The 15,823-nt window shown below is 37.1% G+C and overlaps 1 protein-coding gene and 1 long non-coding RNA gene across 3 annotated transcripts in view; one reads left to right on the top strand and one right to left on the bottom strand.

Moving 5' to 3' along the window:
- The first annotated feature begins 7 nt into the window (after positions 1 to 7).
- Positions 8 to 9,038, top strand: LOC129541646 (uncharacterized). The gene is made up of 3 exons (XR_008682861.2): positions 8 to 341; positions 1,848 to 1,960; positions 8,902 to 9,038. It is a non-coding gene; the product is annotated as an uncharacterized LOC129541646 (long non-coding RNA).
- The window catches only part of WDR47 (WD repeat domain 47), a 60,611-nt gene continuing 47,577 nt past the window's right edge, over positions 2,790 to 15,823 (bottom strand). For both annotated transcript variants that reach the window (XM_055403689.2, XM_088835536.1), the window contains 6 exons: positions 14,286 to 14,443; positions 10,445 to 10,614; positions 9,759 to 9,929; positions 8,912 to 9,043; positions 6,129 to 6,347; positions 2,790 to 4,112 (listed from right to left, as the gene is read on the bottom strand). In XM_055403689.2, the coding sequence (XP_055259664.2) occupies positions 3,970 to 4,112; positions 6,129 to 6,347; positions 8,912 to 9,043; positions 9,759 to 9,929; positions 10,445 to 10,614; positions 14,286 to 14,443 (993 nt within the window). In that variant the 3' untranslated portion in view covers positions 2,790 to 3,969. The remainder of the gene's footprint in view (positions 4,113 to 6,128; positions 6,348 to 8,911; positions 9,044 to 9,758; positions 9,930 to 10,444; positions 10,615 to 14,285; positions 14,444 to 15,823) is intronic.

Genomic DNA, 15,823 nt, shown 5'->3' on the forward strand with positions numbered 1-15,823 from the left:
TTTAGACCTGCTTCAATGGCAAGCCTCTCCAGTACTCTTGCCTGGAAAATCCCATGGATGGAGGAGCCTGGTAGGCTGCAGTCCGTGGGGTCGCTAAGGGTCGGAGACAACTGAGCGACTTCACTTTCACTTTTCACTTTCACACATTGGAGAAGGAAATGGCAGCCCACTCCAGTGTTCTTGCCTGGAGAATCCCAGGGACGGGGGAGCCTGGTGGGCTTCCGTCTATGGGGGTCACACAGAGTCGGACACGACTGAAGTGACTTAGCAGCAGCAGCAGCATCCTCATAAGCTGAACTCTGCAAGTGAAATCTTACTTCGAAGCCAAATATATTAAACGGGTACGAAGCGTATTTTCTTATCGATTTCTCTAAGTTCTCGAATACTTAACATTTGCAATAAAACCCATAAATCTGTTCTGAGCATAAGTTTTTTAATGGGGCATGATTAATGACAACAGTAGTCCTGTAGTATTGGGTACTGGGGAGGGGTTGGGGAATGCACGCTCTGTGGTAATTGGAAATAGTAAGTTTTGCTTTGATTTTGACCTTAAGTGCTGGCCTTGCACGTTCAGAAAATTCTCCAGAGAGGAAATAATGAATTTTACACATTAGGAGGAATGAGAGGTGTACATAAGTTATTGGCAGCAAATTTCAAAGTATGTTAAAATTTGACATATTATGTAGTACACTTGAGTGTGCGTGTTGCTTTTCACAATTTTTTTTAAACTAAAATACAGCTGACACAAAATTTATCATCTTAACCATTTTTAAGAGTAGTCATTGAGGACATTTATATCGTTGTGCAAGTATGACCACCACCCATCTCCGTAAATCTTTTCATCCTGCAAAACTGAAACTCTGCACCTTGTAAAATTCATTATTTCCTCTTTGCCCAGGGCAACCACCAAAGATACTCATCTCTATGAATTTGTCTACTCCAGGTACCTTGAGTCGAATCATACAATATTTGTCTTTCTGTGACTGGCCTATTTCACTTAGCAGAATATTCTCAAGGATCAACCATGTTACAACATGTATCAAAATGTCCTTCCTTTTTAAAGGCTGAAATTATTCCATTGTATTGTATACCACAGCTTATTTAACTGTTGGACTCCAGTTTCTTTGATCTTTTGGCTCTTGTGAGTAATGCTGCTATGAACATCAATGTACAATATCTCGTGACCCTGATTTCGATTATTTTGAGCATTTATACCTATAAATGGGATTGCGGGATCAAACAGTAATTCTGTTTTTCATTTTTGAGGAACCATCATACTGTTTTCCACAGCTGCTGCACCATTTTGTATTCCCTTCAACAGTGCACAGAGTTCCAATTTCTCCACATCCTACTTGTTTTTGTTTTTTGGCCACACTGCGTAGCATATGTGATCTTAGTTCCCGCACCAGGGATCAAACCTGTACTCCCTGCATTGGGAGCACAGTCTTAAGCACTAAACCACCAGGGAAGTCCCTGTTATTTTTTTTGATAGTGGATTTCCTACTGGGTGTGAGGCGGTTTTCAGTTGCATTTCCATAACGATTAGTGAGAGTATCTTTTCGCATACTTACTGGCCATTTGTCTGTCATCTTTGAAGAAATGTCTATTCAAGTCTTTTGCCCATTTTTTAATTAGATTTTTGATAGATCTTTATATATTCTGAATATTAATCCTTTGTCAGACATGATTTGCAAGTATTTTCTCTGATTTCATGGGTTACCCTTTCACTGTTATGTCTTTTGGCTTAACTCAATTTTTAAAAACACTTAAACATTTAAAAAATGAAATTTGGGTAATTCCCTGAAGTCCAGTGGTTAAGACTCAGCACATTCATTGCCGTGACACAGGTTCCATCCCGGTCGGGGGACTAAGATCCCACAAGCTGCATGGCATGGCCAAAAAAATAAAAATGAAACTTGAATCAGACCTCTGAAGCTTCTGCCAAGGAGAAATCAAGAAGGTCTGTACCACCCTCCCATCCCCATTCTCCTTCCATGAACCCCTGAGGAGTCGGAGAATATAGATACTCCACTTCTCTTCTCTTCCACATGAACCTCCAAGAATCTACTTACTTCCATGCAGAAGACAGTGAGGATGCACAGAAAAAATGACATGTAACCAGACAGCTATTGAAATAAGGTAACTTTTAGTGCTTATTATCTAATGCACTGCAAAGTGAAAATGAATACCCAACATATGGGAAGATATTCAAGTTTTCTCCGACAGTGATGAAGGTAGAAGACATAATTTTATGAACACTTTTTACCATGAAGTTGATCTGGTTTACTTCAAGAAACTGCCTCTTTTTCCTACTTTTAAACTTAACACTAATGACCTGCTATAATATCTAGAATGTGTAGTACTAAGTATGAAATTACACTAAAGGAGACTGGCCTGTTTTTGCAAAATTCCCTTCTGCATACCTGAGAGGTAGGAAAACAGTACTATTGAATAGCCAGAAACTAATCAGATTTCATTTCTAAAGTACTCAACTCCATGTAGCTGCAGTCTAACTTAGAATTTATGCATTTTGCCTTGCTTTTATTAATCAACTTTCACAGTATATTCAGGGTAGAAATTTTTCTAGATAGTGAATGAAAGAGAAGACACAAAAGTTATGCAGTTGGGAAGGATTAAAAAGTAAATTACTACAAGAAATATAAAAAGAAAGTGACTGTGGGGCTCATCCATTGGCCACACAACTGCCGAGTAAACTGGAGAAACAGCATTCTAGACTTAAAACCTGAGAGTTCTAGACACTTAGAGACAGGAATAGTTTAGGTGTGAAGAGGTCTTTATTGAAATAATAGCACAGTTACACTTCTAATACCCTTTCCACTTGTATACAATAGATTAAAAATGCTTGCTACATACAGTGCACAGACAATTCAATAATTAGAACCAACTCAAATGCATTTAAAATAAATAGCCTATTTAATAATTTAAAGTAAATTACTGTACAATATGAAAATAAAGGTACATAAATGTTAGGATCTACAATACCATAGAAATAAAACCATTATTCTGAATTACACAAAACAGTGCAAGAAAAAAAGTCCAAATAAGCTTTTGGAGTGCAAAATTTAAATTTCCCATTTTAAATTATCATGCAGACATAGCATTTCAAGCCATGCTATAGTCTATGGCAAAGTTTTTAATTTTTAAGAGGAAAAATGCTAGCCAGTAAATTTACTGTACCATCAAGTGTTGCATCACATAACGCTGCTGCTCTGCCTACAGTACAGTTTAGAAGGGAGGTATCTTGTTGCATTCAAAAAATTGAAATGAACAAGTTTCTGAAGCAAACATGTTTACCTTTTAAGCCTGAAACAAAATAATATGACAAATTAATAATTATATCCCTGGTTTTAAGAAAAAAGAAAAGGCCTATACCACATAATGCACTAAGAAGCAGTTTTCCATCCATTTTAAAACTCCATAATGATCCTTAGTTAAAGTAACAATGTAACTCTGGAGAGACATAAAATTCTGACCTCTAGCTGAAAAGTGATACAGTATCCTCAGGGGTTGTGAGAAAAGCAAAAGTAATTTCTGAATACCTATATTTAATCTGTGTAGAACTTGGTTGCATTACATGTAGTAATATGCTTAAAGTATAGTTCAGTTTCAGTATGTATATAAAACTGTTATTTAGGCAAAGACCAAGGAATGCATTTAATACTAAACTGAACACACATCATCCACCTTGACTTTGAGTGCACACTGACAACATAAGAGCTCTTCCGCAGACTTTGGCAACAAGACTACATACAGCAGGTCACAGCAGCACGAGCTCACGTGGAAGACTCAAAGCACTGCAGAATAACACCACCCAACTCCTATAATGGTAATAAGGGGCTTGTGCGAAGCCGTTTTCCAGGTCAATCCATGTTCTTCAGTTTCGTAATATTCACAACTCAGTAGTCTCAAGTCTCTGCTTTCACTGCACAGATTGACATTGGCTGTACTCTATCCATTGTAAGTCCAGAGGGTTACAGTTCTGTCTGCAGAGGATGACAGGAAGGAAAGGTCCTGGGTGTGCCACCTGCACTGAATAACTTTGTCTTTGTGTTCCCCCACCACCATTATAGGAAGCTGTTTGGTGAGGTCTCCTAAATTAAAGAAAAGAGATTTGATTTACATTACAGAATATGTATAGATTTCATAGGCCTCCTGTTACTTTAAGACACTACAGTATATAAAAGCCTAACACATTAATATAGTACACCGAAAAGTTTAAACAGTTTAAATTGCTAACGACCTAACTACACGCGTAGTATCTGGTAACGCCTGCACAAACATGTGGAGAAGGCAATGGCAAGCCACTCCAGTTCTCTTGCCTAGAAAATCCCATGGATGGAGGAGCCTGGTAGGCTGTAGTCCATGGGGTCGCTAAGGGTCGGACACGACTGAGCGACTTCACTTTCACTGTTTACTTTCACACATTGGAGAAGGAAATGGCAACCCACTCCAGTGTTCTTGCCTGGAGAATCCCAGGGACGGGGGAGCCTGGTGGGCTTCCGTCTATGGGGTCACACAGAGTCGGACACGACTGAAGTGACTTAGCAGCAGCAGTAGCAGCACAAACATGACACAGCTGCCGCCCTCTCCTGGAAACTCTCACTCCTTGTATGTCCTCGATTTCAGTGCCACTGCACCCCTGTCTCCTTTGATGACTGCCCTCTTCTTCCTGACCTAAATTCTGGTGAATCCCAGCAGTCAGCTTTCAATTTGTTTCCTTTCTACCTCACCTGCTACGAAATTTCATCTAGTACCATGCTACCATAGCCATTTAGACACTTACACCATCCATGCATATTTCATCTCCAACCTTGACTTCTCACCTGACCTTCAGGCTAGTATACAAGTAGCTATTTCACATCTCATTTGATTGCCGTAACAGTCATCTGAAGTTTAACTTGTTTAAAGCAAACTTGATTTTCTTGCCTAAACCTGTTTCTCTCCCTACCTGTCTTCCTCATCTCAATTAATGGTACCATCTGCTTTGCTCATGCCAAAAACCTAGGAATCAGCACTGATTCCTTTTTCCCTCCCTGCCCAAATCTAATGGAAACAAATTAAAATACATTCCTAATTCAGTCACTTCTTACTATTATACCTCCGACACGACTGAGCGACTGAACTGAACTGAACTACAACCCTAGTCCAAGCCACCATCATCATGGAACTGGTCCAGTTGCTTTCTCACTAATATTTATACTTATAATCCACTGTCCCCATAACTCAAAATTATTTTTTAAAACTTCAGACCATATCACTCCTTGTTTTAAATCTTCCAAAGGATTCCTATTCTGCTTTTTAAAATGCCTACAAAACCCTGCTGCCTCTGATTTATTCTCCTGCCTCTCTTTCCTTTGGTTCACTAAATTCCAGCCACACTGGTTTCCTGTAGTGTTGTGATTAAACCAAACCCTTTCCTGCCTCAGCACCTTGACCTATGGTCTGTTCCTAGGGTCCTGGCATGGCTTGTTCTTCTCATCAGGTCTCTGTGCAAATGGCACTTCCTGGTGAGACCTCCTCTAGCCTGTCTAGCATAGGTTTCCCCTGTCTACCTTGTTACTTTCTCTTACCTTGATAATTTTTTAATGGCATTAGCCAATACCTAAAATTACATTATTAGTTTGCTTTTTATTGGCCTCTAAAGTGTAAGCTGCATGTGTAAGAAAGTTACCTGTCTTATTCATCTCTCTATCTGTCCCTAGTTGGTATACAATAAACATCTACTTCATGTATGTTTAAAAATATAGATACTGGAAATATACAGATTATATTAATACCCTAAATATTTTAAAGTAGGAGTAAATAGGAGTACATAAATGTAGATTTTAACATTTACTAACATTGAACTCAAAATGATCCAATATAATAAATGTTGATTGTTTTAAATATTTTAGAAATCATTTAACAATAAAAATAAGACTATTCACTTGGTTTAATAATTTCTCACAATTCATCACAATACATTACCAAGTAATTTGCTCATAAAAGCTATAAAACTGTAACTTGAAAATGATTATAGTCAATCATACTAGATTAACATAAAAGAAAGACCCCAAATACAACAGGAAAGACTTAAAAAAAAGGGGGGGAAGAGCAACTTTCATCACCTTGTAGGTCTGTCACCTTTATTTTCATATCATAGGATCCTGTTAGCAAGTAGTGAGCTCCAGGAGAGAATCGAACAGAGCGAACATCACTAGAATGAGGATGGTAACTTTGTACCATTCTTCCTCCTCTTATGTCATATAACATGCAGCTGGAATCCTCTTGTCCTGTGGCTAAAAGACGGCCACTGGGATCTACAGCTACAGATGCCACTGCACTGCCTGTAGAGCAGGAGGAATGAAAGTTTCAATATGCAAAAATCAATATAGTTAAACTTCAACAGCTATTTATTTTCACTGAATCATACACTAAAGATTTAATACTGCTTGTTAATACTGTTCAGTTAGGGAAGAATCCAATAGTCAACTGATAAATACTTGCGTCCTTAGAAGCAAAATTCTGTGAGAAATGAGAAAGATCTTTTTTTTTTTTGGTCCTCTCGGAGAACCCCCGGGAGCATTACCTATAGTGCAAAAGATGAGCCACTTTTCCCAATGCAGTATTCTCACTGCTGATTAAGTGTCCAGAATTCTCCTATGCCTAGCTCAGAGTCTAGCTGGGAACAAAAGATTAAATAACAAAATATGTTTTAGGACACAGTGTGGGAAATATCTCTAAGCAACACATAATTAACTACCAACAGGAAGTGAACAAAAAATAAGCTCTGAGTCCACAGGTCAGACCCGTTAGGCCACACAACAATGCCTCCAAGGGGGTGCAAAATGGTTCTCAGGGAACAAAAAAATCCTAAATGTTAACAAGCGTTTGTAGCCCTTCAAAGTTTAGCCCTACTGAACCAAAATCTCGTTCCTTAGTATTTAATTTCTCTTGTTAGGAAAAAAATTTAATTTTGTTTTTCCCCTTAGGGGAAGCAATAATGAAAATAAGGTTGACAAACACTACTGTAGACCAAAGTGGCCTGGGAAGACTTCACAGAAAAAGGGGACATAAGTTAGATCCTGAAGAACAGTAAATAGTATAAATAAGAGAGAACGCATTTAAATGTATTACACATACATGTAATTAAAAATAATCTTTGCTTGAATTTTTGATAGAGAAAAGAGGTTATCAGGAAGAATAACATGAGAAGATGTTTAAAGGAAAAGAATAAAAACATTTAAGGATAGGTAGTTTAGTTTGGCTGGAGTTGCTTGATTTAACATAAAAGGTAGCCTGTAGCTAGGACATAAAGGCAGGTTAGGGCTAAACCTGTCAAGCATCTTGAAAGCCAAACTGCAGGGTGTGAGCTTGTTCCTGTACAGAGTACATCACTGCAGGTTTCTAAGCAAGAGATTTACATGATCCAAGGAGTGCTCTAGGAAGATTAATCTATGTGAAAGTGTGTATCAAATTAAAATGGACAGACTACAGAAGGGAACCCACTGGAAGATAAGCTAGAATAGCAAAATAATCAAGAGAATAAGGGCCTGAATGTTGACACACAGATTTCAGGAAAAAACTGAATAAAGAATCAACAGTCTTGGCAATTAACTGCCTGACTGGAGGCAAAAGAAGTAAAAAAATGAGCCCCAGATTTCAAATCTAGGTGCATAAGGAAATAAGAGAACCATTATCAAAAACAGAGAAAATGGGAAGAAGAGAGGATATTATGAGTTTAGCTTTACACATGCAAAGTTTATGGTGACAACAGAAATCTAGGTTCATTTATTCAACAGTTATTGTAACACTACTGCTTTGGGCCAGGCACTATGGTAGGTGCTAAATCTACCCTGAGAAATAAAATATATATGACTGCTGCCTTTGTGGAACTTAAAATCTATTTATATTGGAGACCAGCAAAAAACACACAAATATATAATCTTAAGTACTGATAAAAAGTCTAAAGGAAATAAATGAAGTTCAAAGATAGAAATAACAGTAAGGTCCCAATTAAGGCAAAGAAGACTTTCTGGCTAGGTGCTAGAAAGAGCTAAGACCAAATAGGAGAAGCATTTGACCATGAGAAGACAAGTGGAAGAACATATCTGAGTTGATTCAAAGTACAGAACAATGTCCATGAAAGCTGAGAGGAAAAAGCGTTTCAAAGAAAACAAAAAAATCAAGGATGTAAGACAGGTGTTTTCACTTGAGAAAGTACCTTAGAATTGCTATTTAAAAATAGGCAGAAAAGGGACTCTAAAATAAAAATAATGGCAGAAAACTGTGTCATTCTTAAGATATCAATATTTTAAGAGGTGATCTATAGAACACAAAGAGCAGATAACCTCAGTTTACATGAAGCAATCCACGTTAACTTAAAAAAATAAGGCAAATACGCTACAATTTGTGTCTGTGTATATGTGTGAATAAAGGAGAAGGGAAATTATAATTTACACAAACATTTTGGTTATATACTAAAAGAGTATTTCTAGAATAATAAATAAGAAACTGGTCCCTTAGGAAAAGACACCAAGAAATGGGAGTAAAAAGAAAATGATCTATAACCTTTTGTTCGATTTCTGCCACATGTATGCATTTACAAATGTTCTTTTAAAAGGTCTGAGTTCTAAAATGCCCTGCTAACAGAATAATTAGGGCATGATACTTAATCTCCCTGGGTCTCGGTTTCCTTAGTTGAATATTATTTTTACAAGTAAGATAACAGATGAAGGAATTTAAGAATTTAAAGTAAATTTAAAGTAAGAATTTACTCAATAAAATACCAAGTATTTAGTTTATATTGTTCCTATTTTTTAACATATTTTGCAGGGGAGAAGAAGTAGGTCAATGCAATTTATAAAGTTTCTTTCTCATATAAATGTATTTAAATTCCAGAAAAACCTACCAGTTCCATGGAATGTTGTGCCAACAACACGAACACAGCTTGGTACTCGAAGATCCCAGAACCTAACAGTCTTATCTTGGGAACCAGAGGCAATCATCCAGCCACTCCAAGTATAAAGTGCTAAAATATGCCCTATAAAAGATCAGAGTCAGTTATTACTGTGGGACAGTAATTTTCTGTAACACATTCAAAGTTAAGTATTCTTTATTGTTGAACTATATTCAACTATATTGTTAACTATAATCTAGTTACTCAAACTGTGTGGTAGAGATTTTCCACACATATCAAACATATCGGCAATTTTCAAAAAATTAAATTCAGTAAAACTTGTATCAAAATCATAAACTTAAACCTTTTGTGGTGAGTCAAATATTTCAGGACATCATAACTAGTACTGAAAAAAAAAGTACCATTTGAAATTATGGCAGATTTTCCAAAGAGGAAACACAGGATTGCAGGGTTGCATCACCAGCTTTAGAAGGGAGACCTGGAGAGATACCTCTGTTCTGTCATGTTCAGCCGTAAGATAATGAGCAAGTCATTTTGCCTTTTCAAGTTTTGCTTTTTTCAGGTATAAAATTGAGACAGAACTTCAGGCTTATAAGGTTGTTGTGAGGGTTAAATTAAGGAATTATGTGTATAAGTAAAGGCTTTAGCAAACAGGAAAATGTCAGCTACAGTTACTGTGTTGTTATCCAAAGTTCATGACTTAGTTTTTGAAATAAAATGTTCTTCTTCTGAAGAAATCCCTTTTGATGCAATATACCCTCATTAATGAAAATACATTGGGGAAAAAAGCACGGGATGAACAAAAAGAAGAGTAGCATCGGAGACTGATATCACATACCAGTATGTCCACTCAGAGCATGGAGGCCCTGTCCTCTCTGACAGTCAGTTGTATAAATGTTACAATCCCCTGCTCCAGCACTTATCAAAATAGCTCCACCACTTTCTGGGCCTTCCATAAATGCCAAGTCTCTAATTGTCCCATCATGCATACTAAATTCCAGATCCGGTCCTGAAACAGCAATAAGAATTTTAAAAAAAGACGCTGCTCAACTTACTGTGATAATTTAAAGATTGTTAAACTGCCTCCAAACTGACCAAGAGGAGGAGAATGGGAGAGTGGTATGCTCTATAGTCATTTGGGGATTGATAAAATAATCAATTTCATTTTACTGAATAAAAAAAATCTTCATGAAATCAAAATATCGACTCAGTTACCACCATCACTAAAACAGAGCCATATGCAGAGTTATCTTCTTGGCTTTTATCTCAAAAGAAAATGAAAGAAAAAAACTACTCTAGAAAATATTCACGAATACAACTCTGGAAGTTATTCACCCAGCCACCTTGTAAGAACTTACTAAAAAAGACTAATGCCTCACGAATGCAAGCAATTGGAATGTAAAACAATTCTTAAGGGTATATTATTAGATTTTACTAAAAACAGTACAGAGCTGTATTAGAGACACACATGGGGAAACATAAAGAACACAGTAGAAGGCTATTGCTTACATACTCGGCCCCTACCTGTTGCATTACAAGTCTCTGCATTGAAGGGCAGCACTTTGACGTATTTGTCATTTGACCCTGTCGCAAGTAACTGCCCACAGGGACTCCAGGCCACACAGTAAATGGATCCTTTGTGATGTTTATTCCTTTTAAAACGTACCACTGGCTGCTTAGGTATGTCATGTGCACTGGAAAGAAAAATTGCAAAAAGATATTTCAATTTCTTGCTTAGTAAATGAATGTGAAGTTTCTGTATTACGGTCGTTCTTGAGGGAAAGAGCAAAAACGTATCAGACAACATGTTAATAACACTTTTCAAAATCTTAGATGAAACAAATTTAAAACATATTTAAAATCAAAATCCAAACATAAAATTATTAACCATCATTATACTGATCTTGAGTCTTATTTCAGACCCACATACACAACAGGGTATTTTTAAGTCTTCATTTCACATATTTTTCATGGATTTTAATTCAGAAACTCAAAAGATTTCTAGAAAAGAGCGAGTAAGTCTTCCAAATTTAAAAAGTTCAATATGCATTTATTAAACGTATAATATGAGCAACTGCCTGGGGCAAAGAGAAGACAAAGGATAGAGAAAAAACTAAAAGCAGCTAGAGCTCTGTCCTGAGTTTAGTATCTGGCAGGGATAGATGTTTCATGACTATCCACATACAGTAAAGGACGTATTGAATATAAATGTTATAGTCCAGTACAAGGTTCAGTTCAGTCGCTCAGTCGTGTCCGACTCTTTGCAACCCCATGAATCACAGCACACCAGGCCTCCCTGTCCATCAACAACTCCCAGAGTTCACTCAAACTCATGTCCATCGAGTTGGTGATGCCATCTAGCCATCTCATTCTCTGTTGTCCCCGTCTCCTCCCACCCTCAATCCCTCCTAGCATCAGACTCTTTTCCAGTGAGTCAACTCGTCACATGAGGTGGCCAAAGTATTGCAGTTTCAGCTTTAGCATCAGTCCTTCCAATGAACACCCAGGATTGATCTCCTCTAGAATGGACTGGTTGGATCTCCTTGCAGTCCAAGGGACTCTCAAGAGTCTTCTCCAGCACCACAGTTCAAAAGCATCAATTCTTCGGCGATCAGCTTTCTTCACAGTCCAACTCTCACATCAAGGTACTAGGCCTTAAAGTACAGGGAGAGTTATTATACAAAAAGATGAAGGCAGGTGAACTGTTTCAGCGAAGATAAACCACAGGAGAGAGACCGGTCCAGCATGCAGCGAGGGAAAACATCTGTGGGGCTGGGAGAGACCTGGGGTGTTCCAGAGACCGAGAAAGATAGGATGGGTGAGCAGCCCCAAGTCCAACTGAGGAAGCTCTTAAACACTATGCTCCTTGAGAGCTTGGCCTTTAATGGGAAGCTAACATTGGTTTAGTGGAGTAGTAGCCTCTTATCTGTACTTTAAAACACAGACTTAAGACCTTATTAGGTATAATGATAATATCAAGTCTCTGTAAGAAAATGTATTAATATATGTTTTTGGAGCTCCATCCTAAAGGGTGAAATGACATATCCATTAAAATACTTCAGCAAACAAAAAGGATGAAGCAAATACAACAAAAATCTTGACAATTATTGCATTTCAGTGTACTAATCTCCACTTCTGTGTATGCTTAAATTTTTCATAATTAAGAAATTTTTAAAGAACAAGAAAGAATATTGATACATCTTTGATTCTTAGAAGGTGTTTAATAGTGATAGAGAAAATAAATCAGATCAAAAGATTCTCTTTTCAGTTGCATATCGAGTTCATTGCTAGGGCCAACTAATTCTTTAAATGGATTTTACCTTCATCCATTTTGCTCCATGTCCACTGCCATCACACCAGCCATTGACAACAGCCTCCTACCTTTCTCTTAGCATTTAATCTCACTGTCATCTGACCCAAAGCTTATATCACAGTACTGTTCTGTTGAAAACTTTCAGCAGCTTCCCTCTGCAGTCACCATAAAATCCAAAATGAACACAAAGCTCTGCGTAATTTAGCTCACATCTACTTCTGTAGCCTTATCACATTCTGCTCACCATACTCCAGCCGCTCTGAACTTGTTTTGGTTCCTTAAAAAGCCAAGCTCTTTCTCACTTCATGATCCCTCTAACCTTATCTTCTTCCTTGTTTTCATATGGCTAGGTTCTGTTCACCCATAGACCTCTTCTTCTAAGAGATCCTACTCTGACTCCCCAGTTCCCTCATCTCCCCTTGTTCCAGCACCTTGTACTTTCTCTTCATAGCACTTATCACAGTGTATATTACATTTATGAGTGTGTCTATCTGGATAATGTCCACCTTCTCCACCAGAATAGAAGTTCCATAAGGTCAATAAACATGTTTGTTTTACTCACAACGATCCCCAAAGCCTAGCACAGAGAAGGAGCTCAAAATATATTTGTTAAATAAATGAATTTATTTTTCATAAAACTCAGTTTCTTCAAGAAGAGTCTATGAAACATTTGTGCCAGCATGAAAAACACAAAAAGGGAGAGTCAGTTTAAGATCAGATGAACCCTAAATATATAAAGTCTTTGGCACTGCCTCCTAATTGTTTCTCTTTTCCACTCTCTTATCTGGAATTCTGCCTATTCTCTATCATATAATCCTACAGCACCAATAAATGACATTACTATCACCTAACATGATCCATATTCCTTTTCTCAACTTTTAAAAGCTACTACAGACTAGAAAAGACTGATGCTGGGAAGGATTGGGGGCGGGAGGAGAAGGGGATGAGAGAGAATGAGATGGCTGGATGGCATCACTGATTCGATGGACATAAGTTTGAGTGAACTCTGGGAACTGGTGATGGACAGGGAGGCCTGGTGTGCTGTGATTCATGGGGTCACAAAGAGTCGGACATGACTGAGCAACTGAACTGGACAGACTAAAGCCTAAATTTCTAGTTTCAGATACAGAGATATACAAAAAAATGCAGATAAATAAATAATCTTACCCCTCTGTTCTCCAAACGGGTTATAATAAAACAAGCCTTAAGGGTCGTAAAAAATTTCCAAAACACATTATGATATGTACTGCTTTTCATATTTAAAATTTTAAAGCTCTGTGGCTTATTTTGCTTGAATGTTTTTGTCTACTGGTATGAAAACTATTCCATTTGTGGCCATTTTCCTAAGCACAAAATCTACGAAATAGTTCATGCCCATTTATTTTGACAGTAAAAGCCTTAACAAATAAATTGACAAAAAAGAGCCCAAATCCAGTTTTCTGTGAGATTACATCTAAGATATTTGCTTTCTCAGTAACTTTAAAGAATTAGTTGTATACGTAATATATAAGATCATATGCTTGTGTTTTTTTTTTCCAACATATGCCTTTAAAGATATATCCCTTATTTTCAAATCCCATAATCTGTTAAAACAAGAGAGTTTAAAATCATAGTTAGGTTGACCAAATGAAACTGAACCTTTCTAGGTCAAAATGGTCAAATATCACACACTTCAACCTAATATTTCTTTGAAGCTATTAGTATAAGACATTTAAATTTTTCTCCAAGTCTATAACTAGCATTACTTTATCTTTATGTAATTTAACTAGAATATAAGGATCTTGCAGATTTTTTTTTAAATTAGAAAAAACAACAGAAATAAAACTAGGCTACTGAGTAGACAGTGCCTAATTAAAAATATTTTATGAAAAATAACGTATAAAGTTAATTGGTGATTCTTATATGTATTTCCTAAGTATTAAAAACAAAAATGTAAAAGCTTAAAAAAAAGGAAAAGAAAAACACTACTGAAAAGGCGATTCTTAAAAAGGGGGCCATATAGCTAAATTAAAAAATGAAGCAAAAATGGCACCACAAACCATCTCTCCTTACCTTGGATCAATTACTTCTGGATAGGCACATACTCTCAGAGTTTTTGAATTTGAACCGACAGCATATAGACCACCACCTGGATGAAAAGCCACTGCTCTAACAGCTTGTGTGTCTTCTAGGGTATTAATACAAACAAACTGCTTCTTTGATTTGTCATCCTATGGACAGAATTAATATGAAAGTCATTCTATGAAAAAAAGAATTTGAAAGAATTCATCTTTACCCCATTTTAAATTCATTTGAACTGTATTATTCACTTTATCACTTTACTGTTCACTATCAATACAAGCATACATTCTTTTGAATGGCAAATCTAAAATAAACCGAATTTTTCTATTTTTCCTACTCATTGCTAAACTAAGCTTGGACAGCTCATAGACATTCAAGTTTTTCTTCTTTTCTATGACAAAACATAAGAATATGCATTCTCACATTAAGTTCTCTTCAACTGTCAAGAAAAAAACAGCCCACATTTATAATTCTTACAACAAACCATTGTTCAGGTTTCTAAAAGAAGGAAATATAAAATGCTATTATTTAATCACTTTAGGGTTAAAAAAAAAAGTTTACCACTATCTCCAGCAATGAATACTATTTCAAATTCAAATTGTAAAATACCCTTTTAAAACTGTAAAAATGGTTTTAATCAGGACCTGTAATTTCAGCCTCATTTCTATTTTCAACTGTCAATCTGTCTGCTCACATTCCTCCTCTGAGGAAGGAAAACTCTGGAACAGCACTGTATAAAAGCTTTGGGGACTCCCACTATTGGTGTCCTCTGAAACCACCCTGCTACGCAGACTAGGGCTGGATCCAGGACCTGGAACAAAGCGCTCTAGGCTGTGTGGTGCAGCTGCTGCTGCTAAGTCACTTCAGTCGACTCTGTGCGACCCCATAGACGGAAGCCCACCAGGCTCCCCCGTCCCTGGGATTCTCCAGGCAAGAACACTGGAGTGGGCTGCCATTTCCTCCTCCAATGTGTGAAAGTGAAAAGTGAAAGTGAAGTAGCTCAGTCGTGTCCGACTCTTAGCGACCCCACGGACTGCAGCATACCAGGCTCCTCCATCCATGGGATTTTTTAGGCAAGAGTACTGGAGTGGCTTGGCTTGCCATTGCAGAGACCCACCTAAATTTTGTCTTTGTGTATATACTTGACATTCACACTTTCCAAAGGCAAATTACTTCAGCTCTGATTGTATGCTGAGAGCTCTAGAACCCATAGTGATTATTTCAATGAAGAGATTATGCATCTCCCTACCCAAACTTTTCTGTATTCAACAAAACATCTTCATTGGGGAGTAGGAGGTAAGACTGATATATTAGACTCTGTCTTATGTAACTGAATTGAATTCTTATATTATTCATATCAATGTATTTGACTAGAAATACTACATTTTCCATTAAGTCATATACAAGAAAGGCTGACTACCAAATGAATAACACGGGTAGATAAGAAAAATGGAGGGGAATGACTCGTTGATTACATGGCCAATGGCACATTAATAATAGTTACTAAGGGTTGCTTTATAGCAGAAGTG

This window comes from Moschus berezovskii, chromosome 4 (assembly GCF_049115385.1).
Source record: "Moschus berezovskii isolate FMDL1 chromosome 4, NW_MosBer_1.0, whole genome shotgun sequence".
NCBI lineage: Eukaryota > Metazoa > Chordata > Mammalia > Artiodactyla > Moschidae > Moschus > Moschus berezovskii.